This window comes from Mustela putorius, unplaced genomic scaffold (genome assembly GCF_011764305.1).
Source record: "Mustela putorius furo isolate JIRA1106 unplaced genomic scaffold, ASM1176430v1.1 tig00000129_pilon_pilon_pilon, whole genome shotgun sequence".
In the NCBI taxonomy this organism is placed as follows: Eukaryota; Metazoa; Chordata; class Mammalia; order Carnivora; family Mustelidae; genus Mustela; species Mustela putorius.
Window position 1 is genome coordinate 18,232,600 of NW_025421290.1, and position 25,113 is coordinate 18,257,712.

The window sequence follows — 25,113 nt, forward strand, 5'->3', positions numbered from 1 at the left end:
AATACTCCAGGGTCGAGTACTTCAGAGGGCGCATGCGGCAACCTTGGTTTTGCTCTCGCGAGGTTTCGTCTTCCCGGAAGCGGCGGAGGACGGTCCTCGAGAACGGCGTCGGGATGTGTGGGGGCTGTGTGGAGAAGGAGTATCCGAATCGGGTGAGCGAGTGGGCGCCCAGAACTTCTCGTTCTCCTGGCCCATGGCCAGCCCTTGGAGCTTCTCGTAGCCCCGGCTGGCCTTCCCTGAGAGGCCGGGCGCGGGCCGATCCAGCCGTTCTGTCCATTCCAGTGAGCCGGTAGCTGTCTTTAGGCACTTGAGGGCGGGGGCGGCCTATGGCTGTCCGTTCCGCCGGTCCCCCGAACGGGCGGCTGACATCAGCTCTCACCCCGCTTCTCTCGAGCTCCAGGGGACAACAAAGGAAACCCCACCACCGCCACCACCAGTCCAGTCTGACGACGAAGGGACACGGCCCCCTATTCCCCCGTCACATTCTCAAGCTTGATTTGGTGAAATTCACTTTTCTTGCTGAATTCTAGCGCTGGAAGGGACCTTTGAGGCCATTTGTTATAACCCAGTTTTGCAGATGAAACTAATGCCCATAGAGGAGAAATCACTTGCCCAAGTTCACATTCCCTTAACAGAAGAGCCAGGGGCAGAATTCAGGTTTCCTGACCCTTCCTTCCTTTTTGAAAAATCTCGGCTGCTCTCAAGCTCGGGAGGTTGTCAAAGCTTGTTACTGTCATTCATGTGTATACTTACTGAACATGTGTGTGTATAGTTAGATTACTTTGCTAGGCCAGAAAGGGACACCAAAGAAGAAATAGACAGCTGTCATTGCCTTCTGAGGAGTATGTGATTAACAACAACAACAAAAAAAAAATGAGTAGTACAGTTGATAAATGCTGTTCAAGTTCAAAGAAATGGGAGAGAAATAGCACTGCTCTCCCAAAAGGAAGGTGGACTTCATTGGGGACTGGAAGGCTAGTGGGACTGGGGTAGAAAAGAAGGAAAGGAGGAGCCAGAGGCTTGGGAAATGTAACAAGAACAAGGATTCTTGTAATGGTTGGGAGGCGGAAAATCTGTAGTTGTCTCTGTCTCTGAATACTTACTCTTTGGGGAAGGATATACAACAAGAACACTCCCGATGCAACCTCCTTGGAAAAAGTTTTAGCTTCATATCAAATCAAATGATTTGATTTGATCTTCATATCAAATGAAGATATGCATACGGAATGACCCGGCAGTTCCATCCTAGAGAAATAAATGCATTACATTTGTTCCTGGGCACTTGTGTAAGAATGCTTACAACAGCATTATTTGCAGTCGCACACCGGAAAAGTGTGATACAGTTAGAGAATGGAACGCCATGAATGAATAATGAAAGTGAATTAGTTAGAGCAGTGGTTCTCAACCAGGTGAGATTTTTGCCTCCCAAGGGACACTTGGCACCATCTGTAGACATTTTTAATGGTCACAGCTGGCGGTACTACTGACACCGAGTGGGTAGAGGCATTATATTGCACATTTATGTTTCATATACTTTATTGTGTTTCTCTTTCATACTTTTTTACAAGTGTAAAAAATGTTCATGAATCCAGTAAGGAACACTGCACTTTCCAGAGACCACAGGAGGAAGGTGTTTGTAGTGAAGAGGATTAAAGAGATTAGGTTGGATTCTTAAGAATTGGGCTAATCAAAAGACTTAAAAATTGTATTAAGTTTAGATTCTATATGTGAGGCCTTGGGCATCCATCAAGAAAATCTAATAAGGAAATATTTCTGGAATCTGTTACTTAGGAGAATGAATCTTATGGCTGTATATTGAGGTTGTAGTAGAATGGAAATATAAAAGGGAGAGCCCTACAGAGTAATTGGGGAGCCATGGCAACAGTAGTGTAGGTATAAGACCTCATCTCAAGGAAAGAATTACTGGACCTCAGCCAGTTTAATGGAGGGAGGAGCTATAGATGATCTTAGTGTTTTCATTCTAGGCAGTTGGGAAATTCAAAGTATCATTACAGAAGTTGGAGGCATATGGAGAGAGAATGAAATTGAGGTGCACACAGTCAGGTTGTTTTTATCATGTTTCCTTCAAGATTGGGAATGTAACATCCAAGGAGTCAAGTGAAAATACAGAATTGCAGTTTAGGTGCAAGATTCAAACAGATGAAAGGATTTGTTTTCTTGGGAAAAGAATATGGAGAATCAAGCAGAATGGAGAGCTTCAGGGAATAATTAGTTAAGTGAAGATAAAGTTTAAGAAGAATAGAGAAAAGGATTGAGGTGATGGAGCCTTTCATTGGCACTTTTTTCTGACTTTATATTTTCTGACTTTATTCTGTTCTAAAATAATTAAAGGGCTGTCATTCTGGAATTTCAGAAGGCAGATTTAGAAAGCATTAGTGGGTGGATGTTATTGGATTGTAGGCTTTGAATCAGAACAAAGAACTTTCTAACAGGTTTTCAAAAGTGGAATGGGCTACCATTGGAAAAACTGAACGCTCTTCCTGTTGTTCAGGAGAGACTGAACATTTGAAATCTGAAAGGTCCTTCCAACTCTGGGAGTTTTTGAAGTCATGTGATATTTCTGAGTGCAGTAAGAACAGAAGCCACTTTGAGCTTAGCAAAGGAAAGGACAATAAGATGATGGTAGCAAGTATAGTGTACTCATCCAAAAAATTGTCAGAGAAAAATAATGGATTAACATGTCAAGAAGTTCTAAGTGTGGATTGAATAGGTAATATTTATCTTTGGTTTCATAAATTTTTCTGGAGATTTATGGTAGATACTTTTCATAGATGAGGAATGCTAGTCTTAGAAGACAAATATAGGGGTGTCTGGGTGGTTCAGTGGGTTAAAGCCTCTGCCTTCAGCTCAGGTCATGATCCCAGGGTCCTGGGATTGAACCCCACATCAGGCTCTCTGCTCAGCGGGAAGCCTGCTTCCTCCTCTCTCTTTGCCTACTTGTGATCTCTGTCAAAAAAAAAAAAAAAAAAAAGGACAAATGCAAATAGTGAAAGAAAAAAATTTGATAAATTGGACTTCATAAGATCAAAACTATCTGCTCTTCAAAAGATATTATTTTAAAAATCGCACACCAATAATAGAAAATATTTGTAATACAAATCTGACAGAGGATTTGTATTTAAAATATATAAAGAACTCTTACAACCCCATAATAACTCTTACAACTAGATAAGATAAACAGCTTAGCTTTCAAAAGACAGGCAGAAGACTAGGCGCTCCACACGTGTAGGCACCATGAAAAGATGCTTAATGTTATTAGTCATGAGGGAAATACAAACTAAATACAAATTAAAAACTGTGAGATACCACAAGATGAGGATGGCTAATGTAAGAAAAGACACTGTACCTCAGGTTGGTGAGGATGTGGAGCAACTGGAACTCACAGTGCTGGTGGGCATAGAAAATGGAAAACTAATGGGCAGTTTTAAAGTTTGCTGGACCATATTTTTCCCATCTGATTTAGCAGTTCCACTTCTAGGTGTTTACCGAAGAGAAAGGTATATGTTTACAGAAGACTTAATGAATCTTCGTAGCTGCTTTATTCATAATAGCCCCAAACTGAAAAGGACCCAAAAGTCTTATCAACACGAATCCATGCCGTTTGGCAATGAAAAGCAATGAGCTACCAGTACAATGACATAGATGATTAATTTGGACAGAACAAAAGAAACTGGATGCAGAGAGGTATACTGCATGGTTCTATTTGTATAAAATTTTATAACAGGTGAATCTATCATCTAGAGATAGGAATTGGATCAAGGGGTGCCTGAGGTGAGATGGGGGTTGGAGATAGACTGCAAAGCCTGAAGGATCAGCTAGGAAGATAGAAATTTTTATATCTTGGTTGGAATATTGGTTAAAAGTGAGTCACCTATTTTATTTATAGAAACTACACTTCAGTGATGTTTATTTTTAAGAAAATCAAAGCAAAGCACCCATTCTTAGTAGCTGGAAATTTATACTTTAATCCCAATGCCTTTCCCCCCTTTAGTGGTTAAGGTGATGTGCCTGTGATTTAGTATCTCCCAACTATATCTGCCCGCACAGAGTTAATCTCTTCCTTAATATATAGCAAAGAGCCACTCAAAAGGGGGAGGTTCACTGTGGTGTTGGGAATCCAGGAAGGCTTCATTGTGGCATCACTTAAAGCTGGTTTTCCTGATAGTTATAAGCTCTTCGGAATAGGAAGGAGGTGACTCCTCTAATCCTTCACTGTGCTTTTGCACAGTATCAGGCACATAGCTTCACTGGAGAAGTGTTCATTTGATTGATTTTTAGTCACACCAGCTGTTAAAAGTACTCTGTGTACTGGTCAGAAATGAGGTTGATGTAGATTATTGATAAAATGACTTTCTGAACTATCACTAGTAAGCTTTTAGCAAAGACCTCTCTTGAGCTAGCAACGTTCGTTGTTTACAGTTTCTCGGTGATGAAGCAAATCCCTTTCTCTTTTGAATGCCCTGGTGTCCGTCTGATGAATTGCAGAGCTTATCTTCTCTGCCTGAATCACACATACCCTTAAGGACAATCATCTGTAGAGATGAGAGTTTATTCTTGTTTGCTTATTTTGTGTTGTTTTTTAAGACATCAGAAAATGCTATTTCAACAATCAACTGAGCATCACAGTTTTTTGTTTTTTTAAAGATGGATAGGTAACAGAATGCCACCTTTCTTTTCTTTCTTATTTTTTTAAAGATTTTATTTATTTATTTGTCAGAGGGTGAGAGAGCACACACAGGCAGGCAGAGGCAGAGAGAGAAGCAGGCTCCCCGCCAAGCAAGGAGCCCGATGTGGGACTCGATTCCAGGACCCTGGGATCATGACCTGAGCCGAAGGCAGCAGCTTAACCAACTGAGCCACCCAGGCGTCCCCTGAGCATCACATTTTATAAGATCATTTTTATCATTAGTTCAGTATTTCCATTTTGATTGGATTTTAATTCTAGTTTTATGCTATGCCTCATTTAATGTTGTTGGCTATTAGATTTTTCTAATTTTTCCTTTTCACATTTTATATTATTAAAGGTTCATTAAGTTTCTAAATATCCATTTGCATTTAGTCCTCTCAAACACAGTTGCAGTCCTCAGAGACTTACAGCTTTAACACTGCATCAATTTTATTTGCCATAAATAGCACTTCTAGAGGAAAGCTGGTAATTTCAAAAATTACTTCAAGCAAGTAAATTCTGGCCATTTTTTTTTTTTTGCCTTTAGAAATTTTTAGTCTATTAATTATTTTCACTAAGGGTTTTGAAATAGAAGAAAATTAAATTTCTATTTTTAATGTTTTAGGGTAACATCTGCCTGGAAAATGGATCTTTCTTGCTGAACTTTACAGGCTGTGCAGTGTGCAGTAAGCGGGATTTTATGCTGATCACCAACAAATCTTTGAAAGAGGAAGATGGAGAAGAAATAGTTACCTATGATCGTAAGTAGACTTTTAATTTTCATGCAATTCTGGTAGCAGATACTGGCTTTTGAAAGCTGATATGTTATACCTACTGATATGTTGTGTTTTATGAGGCCTGTTTCAATATTGTATTGCAAAAGAGTTGCTAGTTTGGTTTTTAAGAGGAAAATAAAGATGCTAGCATCATCAGACTCTGCATAAGTGACTTGCAGATAACTAAAGCTTATGGTTCAGGTACCATTTTTTGTTTGTTGTTTATTTTTAAAGTCTTTATGCCTTCTGAAACAAGAGAGACTTTTTTAATTTTTATTTTTATTTATTTTTAAAGATTTTTTTTATATATTTGACAGAGAGAGACACAGTGAGAGAGAGAACACAAGCAGAGGGAGTGGGAGAGGGAAAGGGGAAGCAGGCTCCCCCGCTAAGCAGAGAGCCCGTTGGGGGCTCGATCCCAGGACCCTGGGATCATGACCTGAGCCGAAGGCAGACGCTTAACGACTGAGCCACCCAGGCACGCAAGAGAGACTTTTTTTTAAACCTTAGGTCATTCATGTGAGGTTTCTTTTTTTACTATACTCTAGTACAGTGATGTCCTCCAACAGCTACTGAAGTGTTTAGGGCTGTTTGCTGCCATATAAATTACCCGGGGATGTTATGGTTTTTTTAGTCTTGTTTCTGCTCTCATAGCTTATTTTTGTCTCCCATCTCATCATCTGTCTGTTGTTTCTTTTGCTGTGCTATCTTCATATGCTGCTTCTTGTCCTCAGTGCTGGGGAACCAAATAAATTATGTATGATAGAAACAAGTCAGTTCTAAGGTTGGCACTCTTAAGAATTTTTATGAGTAGATTAAGTATACGTACTTGTAAGTCCTCAGGTATGGTGACAAGAGATTAAACTGGTCACACCCCCTTTTTGCTTGTTTCCTGGTTCTTTGGTATGTTCTGAATATATGAGGAATAGATGTGCAAATAATGATATTAAAAAGGAATATGAAAGATGCTAAGCCTTTAGAATTGAAAATATTAAAGTAGAACAGTCTTTTTCTTTGTATTAGGCATAACGCTTTAAACTCCTTTAGAGAGGTATTAGGACATAGTGGTTAAGAGCAAGGGCTCTGGAGCCAGAATGCATAGGTTTGAATTCTGTTTCCAACACTTCTGCTAGTCTTGCTAATTAATTACTTAACCATGGTGTGGCTTTGTTTCTTTATCCTTCAAAAGGTGAGAACAATAGTATCTATCTCTTCGGGTTTTGAGAAGATTAAGTAAAGAGATAAAAAGTATTTAAAACAGTATCTGGCACACAGTAAGCACTCAATAAATCATAGTTATTATATGTTTTTACTAGAGTCTTTTTTATTGTTAAACTCACTTTAACATCTAGCATTGGCTTTTTATTTATGATTGTTTTTAGTAGCACAGTTTCTCCCAAGTTCTAAGAATGGGAATTAATATATGCCTGTTAATCTCTGAGTCATTATGTAGCGTTGCTATGTGATGGGTTTTGGATTTCTTCTCAAGGTAGATACTATAATGGGTTTCCTACTGCTGTGTTTAAATGTATTTATTAATGTATTCTTTTAAAGCACCACCATGCTGAAAATAGAAGTTTTACTGTCTTAAGACACCTTCAAAGACTTAATCATTTAAGACTCTCTCTGTTTTGGCAGATCTGTGTAAGAATTGTCATCATGTAATAGCCAGGCACGAGTACACATTCAGTATCATGGATGAATTTCAGGTAAATGTATAAATGTGGTATGTTATTGTGGGGAAGGGGGAATAATAAAAATACTTTTGTAAATCTAGATATAGTTTTAACAATTGAAGTACTAGTAAGTTTTAAAGGAGACTATCCTTCTACTTGTGTATGTTAAGAGAGACACTTTAGATGTGAGTGTATCTATTCAAACCTGTCTCCATAAGAGTTACAAATCAAAATGAATGCCTTAGAAATGGTATCTCAGGCCTGTCATGTTTGTTGATAAAGAATAGCACATTGTGGGTTCTTAAGAGGTTACGGTTGTGCCTGTTTTTTTCTCTATCCAGTTATGTAATTGCATATTGTTGGTTTTATAAGTGTTGGCCTGCCCACTGCCCCCCTACTTGTGGAGCATGGAAATTCTGATAAGGAGGTTATCCTTGTCTTCCCTCACAGACATGTAGACTTGGGCAACTCTGTAGTCTCAGTTGTAGTGAGTCATTTTAATATAATTCATTAAATAAAATGAAAGGATGGGTGTATCCAGGTTGGAGGAAAGAAGCTGGACCACCATAAGGGTGGAGAATAAGTATTATACGGATGAGGCCTTGTACGGAGCAGCAGGCAGAGAGATAATATCTGCCTGCTGCCATCTCAATTTCTACTATTAGAAGTAGTAGTATCTACTTCTAATCTCTCTTAAATATCTATAAGGGACTTGATCCCAGGACCCTGGGATCATGACCTGAGCTGAAGCCAAATGCTTAACTGACCGAGCTACCTAGGTGTCCCAGGCAGGGGAATTTTATTTTTTTAAGTCCTTCAAATTAGGGTAGGATTTTAATGAGAAAAAAAGAATAATCTTCCATAACAGAATCTTGCAGTATGAGCACTCTTGTTCATTTGTATTTTAGGGTAGAAGAAAGCACTTATTCACCTGTCAGAACCTGGCCTGATATGTTGTGGTTAATCCGTACAATATCTTGACCATATCTTCTCAGCATCCAAAAATTATGCCTCAGAAAATGTTCATATATTATATGTAACTTAGGGCAAAGTCAAGATCTCAGTGAATGAGTAGGGGAAGGAGCATATCATGGGCTCAAAGGAGCAGCTCTGTCCTTCCATGAGAGCAAAGGAGGGCTTATAGCCATTTGTGGAAGCTCTTGAAGCCCCTGTGAGCTCTTTAGAGTATTAAGATTGCCCTAATGAAGCCATTGTCTATCACTGCCATCAGAGCCAAGTCTAGCTGATATCCCTTTATGACTGAACACAACCATTTTCAAAGCTGTCCCAGAAATGACGCTGGGTATAGGAAGAGGAAGATAAAAGAAGATGGCTTGTATTCACGATGTATAGACAGTGAAATTCTCTTGGGAAGAAAACCTGCTCTTAAACTGGCCTCTCCACCTCATCTTCTCACCATCTGCTACGTGTGTTCTGTATCCTGTAATGAGAGTCATTTCTTGAAAGTGATGCGTTAGGCCACTGCTTTGGCCTTTCCATAGCTCATTTAAGCTATAGTGTAATAGTTGAGCTCTGGACTTCAGGGTTCTCATGGGGCTGGCCACTTCCCTTTCTCTTCTTTCCCACTAGTCTCTTTGGCTCACCACACATAGCATTGTCCAACCTCAGACTCTTCCCTCCGTCCCAGTAGAGAGGAAGATATTCCTTCCTCTTGAACTCCACCCTTTCTGCATTTCCTCATCTATGTGCTCTCTATCCAGCATTTTCTTTGTCTCCCTGGGATTTAAAATATTTCTGACGGTAAATATACTTGATTCTTCTCTGGTTAAAAAATAAGTTAAAAATCTTTTCATTTCACTCAGCTACTTCTGAGATTCAACTTCTAATCATCTCTGTCCTTCCTTTTGCTGCTCTACTTGAATAGGTCTTTACCCGATTTTCCTTATTTCCCTGTGCTTCTTTTAACCCCCTGCAAACCAGGGGGTTACTAAAACTATTCTCTCAGAGGTGTCCTATAATGTAGCTGAGTGCTGTGACCTTGCCTCAGTTCTAAGCTCTTTTAACATCTTTCTTGGGTCTGGTTTTGTCAACCGTAGTGGTTTGGAAGGATTTCGTCCCTTAAGGTCCATAGTGCTAGACTTTTTTCTTTCTTTTTAAATCATTTTGAGTCTTCTTTTGCTTTTTCCCTGGTTTTCTTTCCTATTGTTCCCTAACTGATTTTTTCCATTGAACCTTGGTCTCTGTTCTGGAACTTTCTCTTTACTTTCTCAAATAGTGAACACACTCACACTCAGGCTCACTTAAAACCTATCAGCTGTCTCCCAAATGCCCTTCTTTGTTGCTAACACCCTGCCTACCCTTCTTTCTTTCTTTCTTTCTTTCTTTTTTTTTTTAAGATTTTATTTATTTATTTGACAGAGAGAGATCACAAGTAGGCAGAGAGAGAGGAGGAAGCAGGCTCCCTGCTGAGCAGAAAGCCCAATGCAGGGCTCGATCCCAGGACCTGGGACCAGGGCCCGAGCTGAAGGCAGAGGCTTTAACCCACTGAGCCACCCAGACGCCACTGCCCTTCTATCTTTCTTTGTTTCTCTTGCCTTTTTTGGCTTTGTTGCCACACCTCATGTTAAGGACCGTACCCACTCAAACCTAAATTACTGCGGCACAGTTCTGCGTGCTGCTGTCAAATTAATCTTATTCAAATTTATTGTCCTGTTGCTCTTGCTACTCCATATGGCATATGCTTGCCCTTTGCCTCTCACTGTCCTTATTCATGCTTTTTCCTTGACTTGTCCCTTTCTCTACCTTCAAGTCAACTACATCTTCCCTCTTTCAAGTAGAACTTAAATTCTGTCTACTCCCTCCTCTTGATAGTCTAGCCCATACTGCTTTCCCCCTTTCTTTGTACCTACAGCAGGCCCTGACTCATAGGAATAGCCACTTGGAAACTTCCTTCTCAGCCTAACGGGCACAAAAACTCTTTGTTCTCAGCTTTGCTAGCTTTCTTCCTTGTCCCCATTCTGCCCCAGCACCTGTTTCACTCCAGCAGTAGTTCAGGTTCAAGGTGGGATTCCCCACATTGGTAATGTTTTGTTGTGTATTAAATGTCTTATGGGCAAAAGTAGGCAGAATAGTGTTTAAACCTCCACCACCCAGCCTTCAGTTTGCTTTATTTTGTATCTCACCATTCCCGCAGCTCCCTACAGGATTATTTTGGATCAAATCCCAAGTATATCACTACTTCTGTAAATATTTCTGTACATATCTCTAAAAGATAATTCTGTTTTTAAAATAACCACAATATCATTGTTAAAGTGAGATTTTTCTGATGGCACAAGTAGGGGTGGAGTAAAGACAGAAGTATAGTTTAAACAGAAAATACATTATAAATGATTACAGGTATCCTTTATTTTTTATATCACCCTAAAAGCCACTGAAAGGACTGTGTGTTTGCTTCAGAAAACAAAAGAGGAACAGTGAGACTGCCTTCTGTTCCTCTGTGGAATAGGGAAGGAGAGGACTTGGGGTCAGAAATAATAGGTAGTAATAGAAGCAAAGGGCCCTGGGCCCCTCAGAATAAAGCAAAGGATCTGGTCGTCCCAAAGGTGATTCCACACATTCCACCCTTTCTTCCAAATTTCTATCCCTGTGCTTTGCCCAGGTGGAGCCTTTGAGGGTCTCCATGAATGACTGAGGAGAATTCTTGTTCTCTTGGCCAGTTTTGTAAAAGGTGTCCTGACCCTGGCAGCACAGGGGATTGTGTTCCTTGCATTCCAAGTTAGAATTCTAGACTTGTTTTCCCAGAGAAGCATGCTATGTATGGCTAGATTCTATAGTACTTGTACAATATGAATTTGAAAGACTCCCTGGAATTTCCTGGCAACCTAACTGCTGTGTACAACAGTGCTTCTGTGGGAAACTGCTTTTGAATTCCAAATAATTGACCTACAGTGAAATTTGGATTCCACACCAACTATAAATGAAATATTTCAAATGTAGTTAGTCTTACTTATTTAATACGCTTTCCAGATTATACCACGTGTTAGGTTTTTTCTCTCTCTCAAGATAGATTGTACATTTTGCAAGGTCAGACGTTGTCCTTGCCTTCTCTCATGTCTGCCAGTGCACCTAGCACTTTGCAAAATATTTAGGGCCTCAATAAAAATTTGTCGATGGATACATTGGTGAAAACTCAGATGTTTGTCTAGCTTCATACGTTTTCCCATTTCGACTTTATCACTGTTTTCTTCTTCATCTCCTGTGAGAGGTTCAAATCCTACTAGTAATGTCTGGCAGGTGAAAGTGGAAGTATTTGGGAGCAGTAAAAGAGGGTATATGTATAGAGGGTAGATTTTTATTTCATTGTTTTAGAAAGATTTCTTTATTTTGGGGGGAAGAGGTAGAAGTAGAGAATCTTCAGGCAGACTCCTTGCTGAGTGCAGACCCCCCGTTGTGGGGTTTGAGCTCATGACCCTGAGCCCATGACCTGAGCTGAAACCTAGAGTGGAAACTCAGCTGATTGAGTCACCCAGGCACGCCTATTTCATTTTTTAATTTATGAGACCTGTATTTGTTCTCTGAGCTTTGGCCCCTATCTCTACCGTGTGTGTAGACCAGACCTTGAAATGAAGTGTGGTTTTTTAAGAAACAATCTTTCTCTTGCCACAACTAAGCTCACCTGTAGGAAACAGAAATGCAGTTCCCTGGTTCTAAGTCTCTGAACCATACTCCTTGGTTATCTCTGTGACCCTCTCTGTACTGATTATCCAGATCATGAAACACAAACTGCCTTGACTGACCAATTTTTCCCAGACAGCTAACAATCTCAGTTTGAAGTGTGGAAATACAAATAAATTTAGCAGTAAGTTTGTTTTCTTAAAGAAGAAAGTTTTTAAGCAGAAGTTTAAAAGGAAATATGTGTATATAGTTTATGATCCATATTAAATATTCTAGAAGGGGATAACTATAAAAACAGGACTTTGCCCTAGGAGTTTTCCCTAAAACAAAATATCTTCTGTCACCAGCCTGATATTTTTAAAAATTTTAATTCCAGTATCATTAACATACAGTGTTGCAGTAGTTTCAGGCGTATAATATAGTGACTGAACCCTTCCATACACACCCGGTGCTCATCACAGCACGTGTACTCGTTAATCCCCGTCCTCCATTTCCCCCATCCCCTTCCCCTCTGGTAACCATCAGTTTTTTTCTCTACAGTCTCTAGAGTTCTTGGTTCATGCCTCTCTCTCTTTTCCTTTTCTCAAGTTCCACATATGAGTGAAATCATACGGAATTTGTCTTTTTCTGACTGACTTCCTTTAGCATGATATACTCCAGGTCCATCCATGTCATTGCAATGGCAAGATTTCATTCTTTTTTTTTAATCAGCCTGGACATTTGTTAAGCCCAAGAAACATAAACTCCTGAAATAGATCATATTCCAGACAGCTAGCTATTTAAATATGAGGCATGACAGACAAATGGGTTTAACTTAATTGTTTATTTTCTTAGAAAATAAAAATAGTTGTTTTAGTTTGGGATCTTTCTTTCTTTCATTTAAAAAGAAAAACATTTCTGTTGCTTAGTAGTCTTAAATAATCTAGGAAGGAGCAACTGTAAGAATAGGAATTTGTCCTTAGGGACCCACACTCATATTGCTTCACTACTTTATTTTATTATATTTTTAAAGATTTTATTTATTTATTTGTGTGTGAGAGAGAGAGAGCACAGCAGGGAGAGCAGCAGAGGGGCAGGGAGAAGCAGGGAGCCTGGTGCAAAGTTCGATTCTAGGACCCTGGGATCACAACCTGAGCCGGAGGCAGATGCTTAACCGACTGAGCCACCCGGTCGCCCTGCCTCACTACTTTAAATAGCAGCACTAGGGGCACCCGTTGAGCATCTGGCTCTTGGTTTCGGCTCAGGTCGTGACCTCAGGGTTGTGAGATTGAGCACCCTCCCACCACCCCCACCCCAGGGGGCTCCGGGCTGAGCATGGATTTTCCCTTTCCCCCTGCCTCCCCCCCCAACTCTCCCCGTCAACTAATGCACACATGCACACACTCTCTGTCTTTCAAATAATTAATTAAATAGCACTAATCAAGCCCAATATGTGTTTGGATTTTTTTTTTTTTTTTTAAATAAGAGAGGGAAGGTGGGAAGGGGCAGAGGGAGAGGGGAGAGAGAGAATTCTAAGCAGGCTCCATGCCCAGCATGATACCTGATGTGGGGCTCCATCTCATGACCCTAAGGTCATGCATGACCTGAGCTTGAAATTGAGAGTCAGATGCTTAACTGACCGAGCCACCCAGGCACCCCTAGCCCAATATGTGTTTTGAGTTCAAGAAGTAGCCATGCATTTCCAAGTTGACATTCTTGGCATACATAGTAAATAGGCTGTCAGCATGTGTTCAATTTACATAAACAAAAGACTCCAGGATACACAGATTAAACCTAAGACATCCCTGATAGGTGTTGAAGAAATTGATCTAATGTGCAGAGGGAATATCCATTCCAATTTACAGAGAATAGCTTGATCAGAGTAAGTTATGAAGTGTCTTTCTCCCTGTTCCTCAATGTAATTATGCACTTTATCTTGTTCTAGGAGTACACCATGCTCTGTCTGTTATGTGGCAAAGCTGAAGATACTATCAGTATTCTCCCCGATGACCCTCGACAAATGACTCTGTTATTCTAAGGATCCTCTGCAGTTCTGTAGTTAACTGTGTTGTGTTGGTTTATAATACAGCAAGCCTCATGGTTTGTCTTACTTCATTTATAATGGGAATTATTTTGCATTTTTTTTCCTGCTTACACTTAACTATTCTTTGAAAGAAAAAATAATTTAGGGGATTATGTTCTTCTGCTGAGCTCTTCTGCTAAAGTTCTCAGTTCACATCAGAGTGTAGAATCTCTGTTAGAAGTTATGTGGCTAGAAAATAAAACTAGAATAGGAGTATACCTAATGCCCAGATCTTTTGGGTAATAGGAGTATACCTAATGTCCAGGGTTCCTTGGAGAATGATTGATTCCAGGACTAGGGCAGTGACTGTACAAAATAAGCTTGAAGCATTTTGTGTCAAAAGAAAAGTGCCCCCCAAAATCCCCAAAACTCTCCCCCCCAAAACCCCATAAGACACAATGACTGGGAGTATGTCAAAGGGACAAAAGGGCTAACAAAAGGGGCTCCCAGTGACTGAAGTTGGAATAGCTTCAGCAATAAAGTAAAGTAGTACTGAGTTATAACCCAAACACTAAATATCCATGAGTCCTTACTGACAGAGCTAAATGATTGAATCAAGAAATATGTAGATTAGAAGAATAGACATGCAGAAGAATTTCAAATAATATATGTAGATACTCCCCACTCCTTAAGGGTGGGTTATACACAGCAATTTCCTTCCAAAGAGTAGAGTATGCAGAGGGAGAAAAGTAACTTTACAGTGGAAGAACCAGACAAACACTAGCTCAAACAAATGACCAAAATTAGCATCCTCAATGATAATCCTATTGATAATGGCATGTGCCCTTGATTTAATGTGCTGAAAGCATACTTTACCTTTGTGGTCTCCCTCCCCCAAACCCATAACCCCAGTCTAATCATAAGAAAAATATCAGAGAAATCCCAGTTGAGGGCCAGCTTTCAAAATAACTGATCAATACTCCTCAAAATTGTCAAGGCCATAAAGACAAGTCTGGGAAACTCGCACAGCCAAAAGGAGTGTAAAGAGACCTGAAAACTAAATGTAACGAAGTGTCCTGGGACAGAAAAAGGACATTTGGTTAAAACCAGCAAAATATCTATGGGGTGCCTGGGTGGCTCAGGGTGTTAATGCCTCTGCCTTTGGCTCAGGTCATGATCCCAGGGTCCTGTGAGTGAGCCCCGCATCAGGCTCTCTACTCAGCAGGGAGCCTACTTCCCTTTCTACCTCCTTGTGATCTCTGCCTGTTGGGTAAATAAATAAAATCTTAATAAAAAAACAAAAACCAAAAATCAGCAAAATCTGAATAAAGAGTGGACTTTAATTACTAGAAGTAAATAGAATCACATCAACTGCTCCAAAGAGATCTTAAAATATCTCACCTTGTATAGTTGAAAGAACACCGGCTTGGGTGTTGGAAACCTTGGCACTTAGGTCTCTCTGCCATTTGGTAGCATTATGACCATTAAGCAAAACATAACTCCAGTCTTTAGGTTCCATGTCTATTAGATTGGGCTAGTAAAAACTGATATTTTACTTCCTTCATAGTATTGTTGGAAGATCCAAATGAATAATGAATGTAAAATGCTTTAAAAAGCATTATAAAGTACTATATGCTAAAAGATGGGTTTGATTAGTTCTTCTCATTCTAAGACCAAAACTTCAAGGGTCAGACATCAGAAAGAAAATTGTTTCCTCTTCATATCCAAGATGTTTGGAAATTCTAAACTAAAGCTTTGCTTGTAAGGGAAAAAAGTGAGTAAATGTTCATTGTTGATGCCAGGGAAGTTTTGTTATATAACAGGAAGAAGAAGAATACTGCTGAGGTTTATTAAGTACCTACTGTGTGTCTGGCCTTTTTAAACACTTAATCCTCATTAACAACTTCATCAAGTAGTAGGTACTATTGTTTTCCCAGTTTTAGCGCCAAAGGAACTGAACCACAGAGATGTCAAGGAACTTACGGTCAGACAACTAGTACAGTGACTCTGTCTCAGCACTACTGTTCATGATAGATGAAGTATAGGGGTCTGGCGAGGTGAGGAAGAAGTTGAGAATGTTGGCGACAACACTCTGAGGGATCTAGGCCTGTCAGACCAAAATCTGTTATTTAGAAAAGTTAAGTCATCTAGGCCTTAGGGTTCAGTTGTGTTATTCCTGGAAAATGTTTTCCACTTTTCTGCAAATCTATATCTGACCTGCTGAGGAAATCGTTTGGTGAAATGGATCCAGAAAGCAGAGACAATGCTTCATTACTTTAAATAGCAGCACTAAGCCCATTATAGCCTCTGAATTGTCTCTTCTTGGAGTTCGCTAATGCTTCCAGCTTAGTCACTTGGAGCTCAAGAATATGATTTTATAAGCCCTAACTGACAATCCTCATCTATTACAGGCTGTATAATTATCTATCTGTTTTGGACTATATATTACTAAACTTAAAACACAAGATCCTATCCACATTGGTCATTATTAAACCAACTTTGTGCTGTGTTTTGTGACACTATTTTCTAGAATTCTTCTACGGATCTAATCAAATAAAGACTTCTTTTTTTAAAAATTTTTTTTAAAAGGTTTTATTTATTTATTTGACAGATATAACAAGTAGTTAGAGAGGCAGGCAGAGAGAGGGGAAGGGAAGCAGGCTCCCTGCTGAGCAGAGAGCCCAATGCGGGGCTCTATCCCGGGACCCTGGAATCATGACCTGAGCTGAATTCAGAGGCTTTACCCCACTGAGCCACCCAGGTACCCTGCAAATAAAGACTTCTTAAACCCAGTTCTACTGAATCCATATTTTTCTGTTCAAATAAAGGGGAACCAGGCAAAAATATCAGTTTTTTTTTTTCACTTCCCTTTCTGAGAGACAAGAAAGAGAAGGAACAATCTATAGGTGTAACTGGAAAGTGAACTTGTCCAGGCACCTTATTCTTAGTTTGCATGCTCCATGATGTATAGATCTGGTGTCTGCATACTTAGGCTCTTGGAGTCAAAGCTCAGCCTGTTTGTTTTGTTGTTTTAGGTGGCCCAGTCTTTCTTAAATGGTCTTGGCTTCTTGCGGTACTAATTAATTGATACGTGATATATTGTGGGCACAACCAGATATGGTTCATTACTTATAAGGAATTATTAAGAAGTATATATTCACTGCTCTTTATCAGGGGATCAAGAATTCTTTGTTTCATTCTGCTTTTTTTGTGAGTAAGGCTAAGTTACTTCACTGAATTTGAGGCCCTCAGTTTTAGGTGTGTGTTTCTTGACTGTAGTAGTCTCTATTGTGAGATGCAGTATGGTTAGATAGAAAGGAAACCAAGAGACCTAGTTCTAAAACGAGCTTTGCTGGGGCACCTGGGTGGCTCAGTGGGTTAAAGCCTCTGCCTTTGGCTCAGGTCATGATCCCAGAGTCCTGGGATCGAGCCCTGCATTGGGCTCTCTGCTCAGTGGGGAGCCTGGTTCCCTTCCTCTCTCTGCCTGCCTCTCCGCCTACTTGTGATCTGTCAAATAAATAATAAAAAGAAAATCTTAAGGAAAAAAAAAAGAATAAAATGAGCTTTGCCACCTGCTCATGTTGGGACATTGGGCAGGTTATATGCACCTTGGCTCTTCAGTGGAAAAATAGAAATAATGATGTCTCCTGCACAAAGTTATAAAATCAAATGATAAAACATAAGTAAAAGTGTTTTTAAGTTGTGCAGTGCTGTGTACAGGCAGTCAGTGCTCTTTCTGAAGGAACTCTGGAATAGAGGTAAACACTATTGTATTTAATAGTACGATTAAAGGCTTTGGGGCACCTGGCTTGCTCAGTTGGTTAAGCATCTGACTCTTTATTTGAGCTCAGACCTGGTCTCAAGGTTGTGGGATCAAGCCCCATGTTGGGCTCTATGCTTTGTGGGGCATCGGCTGGAGGTTCTCTCCCTCTGCCTTACCAACCCCCTCAAATAAATAAGTCTAAAAAAAAAAAAAAAAGCACAGACTTTATAGTCAACTGACCTGGGTTTAACATTCAACTCTGCTACTTGGAGCCACCTTCTTGGCAGGTGTCTTGTTCACTTACCTTCTCTTTAAAACAGAGAATTCTTCACAGAGTCAGTACAAGGATTAAGTAATCTAGTTATGTACTTAGGCAGTGTGTGAGTGTAGTAAATATTCAATAAATGATAGTTTGTCATTTATTGATGACAGTTGTGATGGTGGTGATAAGAAATCAGATTTGAAATCACTAATCAGATTCTGGCTCAGTGTTTCTTAAACTAAGGAGATACAGCTGTGGGAACTCAGGGAAATAATAAATTTCAGTCTGTGTACCTTGATCCTCTAAAATCAGTTGCCCCAAGCCTTATTTTTTGTTACAGCCCTCAGGGAAGTGACTGTCTCTGTCCCTGCTCTAAATCAAGTGGCATTATGTCATCTCTCTGGGAATGCTTGTTTATGAGACCCTTCCTACTTCCTGAGTTCCCCTAGGGAAATTTGATTAAAAGATTGAAAGTGAGTGATTATTTTAAGCTTTGCCATGTCTTATGACCATAAACTGGTACTTCTGAGGCTGTAAAGGGAGACAAACAAGATGAAAAATAAAACAATTTCTCAGTTCTCTTCATTTTAACAACCGCACAACTAAAGATTTAGTAAAAACAAAATGTGCTTGTAAGAGAAGTGTCTCCAGTCCTGCCATGCCTGTTCCCTCCCGAGCCACACTGGGCAAGTCCCTTTTGAAGCATGTAGCATTTTCCTTGCCCAAGTGAGGAGCACTTTTCCTACCATAATGGCTCTTACTGACTCTCTGCAAAATCACTTACAGTGTTAATTCCCAATCCTTCAGGAATCTTTAAATAATTCCTTCAACTTGAGCCTCAGGGGAAAGACCCAATACATTGTACTGGCATTTCAGCCTGAAATTGCCTGTGGCGTCATGCCAACATCTAGGACAGCTGCTCTGTTATTAGGCATCGCAACAGACTTAGCACTATGGAGATCATGAACAAATCATACTAGCATCTGATATGAATTCTGTATTTCATTTCTTCAGAGAAGCCATTTGTCTCTGCAGCTATTGCTCTAAAATCAGTGCTCAGTCCTGCCTTCCAAAAACTCATACCCCAGCTGTTGGCTTTAAGAGCAGGAATCTTGAAAGGCTTGAGTTTTTGACAGTCAAGGGTAGCCTTAATTTAGCAGACGGCCCTGCAAAAGGGCGCCAGGGGATTCCCACTGTAATGCTCAGGTTACCGCTTTTGAAATAAAGCACCACAGATGGCATAACTTCAGTTGAAGGTCAGACAGTAAGGATCCTTAACCTCTATTCTGCACTGACTTCTCAGACGATGCAGGTACTTGGAAAATAGTTATGGGGATGCCATAGGAAAGGGATCTCCCCCCTCAGCATTGGGGTTCATAAGCAATGTGTCCAGTTTGGAGAACTGCCCCTTCTGGGCTTCAATGAGGAAAGAAAATGTTCCAACTAGTGGTCCAAGAAGGAGAGGTGAAGTGAGTAGTTTGCAGCAAGAGGTTTGTGAGTCAAAGTGACAGGACAGTGGCTTCTCAGCAGGTATCTTTCCAGAACATGATAGGACCTGGTGGTGTTTGTGCCTTTGGAGTCTGCCTGTACTTGCTGAAGAATCTGGGGCACTGTCTCTACAAAGTCATTTGGCAGAACCCTGTTCTCACAGAGAAGGGCTGTCCTGTTGGCAGGTTATGAACAGTTGGATGGTCTAAAGGGAGGCCCTCTTCATTCCCACCCTCATGAAAGAAAAAATGAAATCAGTCATTCATGCCTACGCTGGTCTGTCTTGTGCCTGTATCTGGGAACATGTGAATTTGAGAAAGACAAGGGTAGCATGGAACTGTGAAAAGGTGGGAGTCAGTCCTGCTAAGGATCAAACACAAATGTGACTGAGCAAGGTGATCAGAGAAAGAAGTCCTCTTTGTGTTCCCAGGAACCGCACCCTCCACACCCTTGCTGTCAGTTAAAGTTGACCAAATTTGTGTCCCAGCAACGTCTCCAAGTGAGGTAATGCTTGGCTGGCCTAGTACGTGCAGTGATAGTGACATCTTCCTGATTGAAGTCCTCTACCCAGCCTCCCAGTACTCCACTGAAAGGCTTGCTGCCTTTTCCTCCCCTTTACCTCTCATTACCTACCCCTGCACCCCCCTGCACCGCTGCCCCTGCCTCTGTTCTGGAGGAGCCATTAAGCAATAATAGAATTCATACTTCCTGCAACTCCACCTGCCACCACAGACCCTGGCCAGAGCCTGCTCTCGACAGTCATCAGGGTGTCACCCGGATCAGAGCCTTCCTCTGTCAAGCCTTTGTGCGCTGCCAGCTCTCTGTCCAACCTGCAGTTTTGGGTTACCCCTCTACCCTCCATCGAGGAAGAAGACACAGGGAGCCTGGCTGTTTGCATACCTGCCCTTTATTGGACACACCTAGCAGCCTGGCTCTAAGCCCTTCACACTTCTCAGACACCACCCATAAGGTTTAGGAAGGTGCCATCATTCTGTGAAGGCCCAGAGCCACCCAAATCTTGGAGCTCCAAGTAGAATCACCAAGCAGAAGGTTGGGGGAGGGAAGGGAGACAGGTGGCCTGGAAGGGCAAGGCTTTTCAAGAGGAAGCTTTGGCCCATGAGTGCCTCCTGTGGGCACACTGAAGCCTCGGGAAAGATACCAGGGGCGGGATGGGGTAGATCTGTGTGCTGAGCAGCTCCTGTCTATATGGCAACTTTGAGGAGACGCTTGATGTCAGGCTCAATGTTGATGGTAGGGAAGGTACGGCTGTAGCGGCGGAAGGGCTCCCCCTCCGGCCCAATAAGGAACTTCTCAAAGTTCCAGGCCACGTCAGAGCGGCGCACCGGGCTCCAAATGATGAACTTGGGGTCGGTCATGAGGGTAAATGGGTCATCATAAGGGTAGGGGAGCTTGTCCTTCAGGTAGGCGAAGACAGGATGCTCGTTCTGACCATTCACCTCACACTTTTGGACAAGAGTGAAAGTGGGCTGGAATCCACCCCCGGGGCGGACATACTTGAGACTGTTCAGGATCTCCTCATTCTGACAGTTCTCCTGGGGGAGGAAAAAGACAAAGAGCATGGAAGAGGGAAGGGGGAAATAGAAGATCCACGAAAACCTTTCACCCTACTATAGTCCCTTCCCAGGACTATTCTCTTCTGTGTAGCTCCCCTGCGTCCCCTATTCTTTTTCCTTCTTTTCAACTTTGCCCTACTCTTGACTTGGAGATTCCCCATTCAGAGCTATTGTTTGATGGTTTGCGAGGCCATTCCTGAAAATTCTTGCAGTTCCTAGCTTGGCTGTTCTTACAGTGAATGATTTAGCAATCTTGAACTGCTGCTTCTCTCTCTAAACTACCTTGAATAGTTCTTAGGATATATGTCTGAAACTTCAAGGTACCTTGAGTTCAGAGCAGTAGAAAGAAAGGAAAAAAGGGGCTCAGGTGATGCCATCTAGAACTCTCACTTTTTTGCACCCCCCTCCCCCACTCTCACATACATAGTCACACACACGTCCAGGCAAACCTTCCCCTTCCCTCTGCTCTGATTTTGCCTCTGTTGTTGATGATTACATGTGAGTATTGAGTATAGCCTCTGCCTTTCATCTTGCCTTTTCCTCGATCTGAAAGTCTAAGTGAGAGGAAGCGTTTATGAAGAAAGGCCCCATCCAAGGAAGTCTAGCTTTCAGGTGCTACAAAGGCAAAGTAAATTAGAGATGACAGTGGATGTATGCTAAATGAAATTGCTTAGTGACCGGCAGGGATGATTTAACAGGATAGAGTGTTTAGGATTCTGAAATAGGCCAAGGGAAGGAAAGCTAAGTGTGTACTTGAGGACTACCGTTGTGAATGTGTAGTTAGCATTCCTTTTACTTCCAGACTGCTTTCCCAAGACTCCTCGCACTCACTCACTAAACTCAGCTGTGAGGGCTCTAGCTCTGAGCCTGTTACTTGTCTTTCCCTCCCCCTTGCCATCCCTGTCCTATCCCTACTTGGCATTCTCCACCCCTGAGAACCCCAAAAGGCCCATGAAACCCTTATTTTCCACCCCTTCCCCTGGGTCTAAGAGTCAGATTTCTCCTTATGGGAGAAAGTTCTTGCCTCTGACGTACTAGAACCAATCAGTACAGTCAGTTCCACGCCATCAAGACATCTTGAGCCCAAAGGTGATCTCCATTATACTCCTTATCTCTTAATGTAGACGGCTGGCGGGCTCCTGGTAGGTTACAGATTCCCTCCAGCCACTAGCTAGCCTGATGGTGGAAGGGTGGAGACATCTCTGGGGCGGAAGAGACACCCTTCAAATGGTTTCACCCATTCTCTCTCAGGCCTGGCCAAGCCTAGAAACAGACTGAGACAGGGAAGCAAGAGTGACAGCAGTGATGGTCTGGACTCAGGTTTGTCACAGCCAATGACACTTCAGCCTTCCCGCTGTGTATCTGCTAATCAATTTCTTGCCATCACTCCACTGTGAATTGAACTGAGGGGGATTATAATTAGAGGGTTCACTTGAGGACATTCTGTCTCCTGGTGCTGTTAAAATAATAAGTGAATATAGAAGAATCCCTGAAAGAGAATTTGAGGTATGTGGGCTGAAGATCTAGAACTTGACCCGGTAATCAGAGACAGAGATTTGATCCCTGTGTGGAACATACAGACACAGACACACCAAAAAAAAAAAAAAAAAAAGGAAAGAAAAAAAATCAGAGACAGGTGCACGTGACACCCAGAGGAGACCCGTAGACGTGGAGTACCCTGAGCTTTCCACCAAAATCATTGTCCCCTCGGCTGATTTAAAACAGAATCCTTCAACCAAAATAATACAGTTGCATTTGCTTTCACTTGCATATTACTTTATATTTTCCAAAGTTTTTTTTTTTTTTTGGTATATCTTACCCTCTGAACCTCACAATTATCCTGTGAGATAAGTGGCATTATCCCATTTACAGATGAGGAAACTAAAACAGATAAATCAAGTGACTCTTGCATGGGCACAGAGCCACGGAAGAGCAGAACCACATCTAGCTGCAACTAAGGTCTCCTGGGTCAGTTCAATCCTAGTGTGAGTGTTCATCTTCTGTTTCCTTCCACTCATCCTCTCAGTGGGTATTTGACAAGTGCATTCTCCACCGTGGAGAGACATGGAGAGAAAAGCAGACACGGGAAGACAATAAACAACAAAACCCTACCCTCTGTACTGATGCCCAGACAGTTAGAACCCCATGTATTTCCCCTTGGTATTCACCTGTATCCAAAAACCTAGATTAACAAATAACTCCGATTCCAGACGCTCCAGCACACACAGTCACTCTCCATCCCCCCTTCACCTACCAAAGCTTCAGCACCCCAACTCCTTGGGTACATTACAAGGCACCCCTCACCTGATGTCCAAATTGGTTGCAAGGGAAGCCAAGAACCACCAGGCGCCTGGGGAAGCGGCATTGCAACTCATTGAGCTGGGTGAAGTCCCGGGTAGTCGTGCCTCAGAGCGAGGCCACGTTCTCAATCAGCACGGCCCTGCCTCGGAACGTGTTGAAATCTACCTTCTCCCCGTCCAGGCTGACGGCACTGAGGTCATAGAAGGACTTGGCTATGTAAGCCATGGTGAAGGGGCAGAGTGAGGCGTGCAGAGCGGTGGCAGAGCTGCGGCAGCCCACTTCAGGGTCTGTTATAGGGGTGGGGAGGAAGGAGGAGCCTGGAAGGACAGGAAGGATTTCACAATGGGGCTTTGAGCATCCCCAGGATGACTTAGCAAAAAAAAAAAAAAAACGGTCACCCACCTGGAGGTGCTGTTTCAACAAGGAGGTGGCTCCTCCTGTTTACAGACTCTGAACAAAGCCGCCTACCTGCCCCACCCTGCTGGCAACCCAGGAAGGGCCAATTTGATATCTATGTACAAACATGAATAATTCACTCCTTGCAGGAAACTAGAGCCCCAAAGGTCAAATGGGGAGGAAAAAAGGGAGGGAGGGATGCAGGATTGACTCCGACTTGCCCCAGCAAGTCGTTCTCGCTTGGCACAGACACGTATTGTCGGCTGAAGGCCAAGCCGTGAACTGCGCCATTGAGAGGTCAGGGTCTGCCAAGATCTGAAAGATGAGGAAGAGAACTGGGGGGCATGTCCCCTTAACTCAGACCGCAACCAAAATATACATATGACGGGCACATAGTTTTCTGTGGCTGTTGTTTTCCACAAGCCTACAAGCACAAGGATCCTCAGAAGGACAGTGTGATTTTTCTGGAAATAATTGCTTTCAGGGGGCTCAGCCAGGCTGAAGAGATGAAGTTTGTTTTGGAAAGTCTTCCAGTGAGTGGTGCTGCTTCTGCCGGAGAGCTGCTCTGCCCTTGCTCCTCTGCAGTGGCACCGACGCCCACACTGTGTCCTCCACTCTGCCTCCTTGGGTTCGTGAGGAGGCCGTCAGTCATGGCAAGGTGATGGTGAGGAGCCACAGAGCAGGTGAGTGACTCCCAGGGCACGAGCTACACCTGCCTCCTCTCAGACAAAGGCTCAGTCCCCAAGACTTCTCCTGACAGGCTTGTGCTGCTCATCCTCCCCACCCCACCCCAGAAGGTAACGTGCAGGTAGTCAAAGCTTCGATGGTTCTAAACCCAGCTGACCTGCCCAGGTTTTCAGCACCAGCCGTGCAGCATACCGTGGCCCATCTGAGGACCCAAGAGAAGGCCTAGTGCTTCACTTCATTATTCCAAGCACCCAGCAGCTCAAATAAATCCGATTAAAAAAAAAATTAGAAAGTCTGGATTTCTCCATCAGGAAGACTGGCGATTAGCCCTGACCTGGCTCTGGGACTTTTGGGAGTGTTATTTCAATAACAATGCAGATGTTTACTAGAGAGTGTTTTCACAGGTACGTGTCCATTGGGAACTGTCTTCTAGAACCAAGAATAAGCAAGGCTTGGGAGCAGCTGGTATTGAGAATCTGATTTGCTGTGAAGATGGAGGAACTACTCACCAGGGAGTGCCCAGCTGTTCTGTCTTCTGTAGCCCGTTCCATGGCTGTTCATAACACGTGGGGACCCATGTCCCCACTGGCTGCTCCCTCAAAACAAGCCTCCATTACTTGAGTGGGAATGGAATCTTTGGCCATTAAAAGAGGTGGCAGGAAATGCAGCATGAAGTGTGTCGCCCAATGTGTCCAGGTAAAGTTCCTAAAAACAGCCAATAAACGTCCCTACCAGGCCACTGTGTCAGAAGAACTTGGCCCTGACAGTACACTAAACTTCAGCACCAACTTCTCAGACTTACCTGCAGGCTGAGAGCTTCCAGGACTCTCGAGCATCTGGACACCTCTTACTGGCTGCCGTTCGGG

At 42.3% G+C, this 25,113-nt stretch overlaps 2 protein-coding genes across 3 annotated transcripts; one reads left to right on the forward strand and one right to left on the reverse strand.

Moving 5' to 3' along the window:
* CHURC1 (churchill domain containing 1) lies at window positions 1–24,914 on the forward strand. Of its 2 annotated transcripts, XR_006603867.1 has the most exons (5): window positions 1–152; window positions 5,313–5,448; window positions 7,102–7,172; window positions 24,045–24,243; window positions 24,652–24,914. XR_006603867.1 is itself a non-coding variant. In XM_004738936.3 (4 exons), exons 1-4 carry the CDS (start codon window positions 33–35, stop codon window positions 13,789–13,791), a joined length of 420 nt encoding a protein of 139 aa, XP_004738993.1. In that variant the 5' UTR covers window positions 1–32; the 3' UTR covers window positions 13,792–13,872. The 2 variants fall into 2 exon arrangements, 1 of the variants encoding a protein (XP_004738993.1); XM_004738936.3 differs by lacking the exons at window positions 24,045–24,243; window positions 24,652–24,914 and adding an exon at window positions 13,699–13,872.
* On the reverse strand, window positions 20,179–23,483 carry GPX2 (glutathione peroxidase 2). The gene is made up of 2 exons (XM_013057074.2): window positions 23,168–23,483; window positions 20,179–20,842 (listed from the first exon to the last, which is right to left on the reverse strand). Exons 1-2 carry the CDS (start codon window positions 23,387–23,389, stop codon window positions 20,492–20,494), a joined length of 573 nt encoding a protein of 190 aa, XP_012912528.1. The 5' UTR covers window positions 23,390–23,483; the 3' UTR covers window positions 20,179–20,491.
* Window positions 24,915–25,113: the final 199 nt, after the last annotated feature.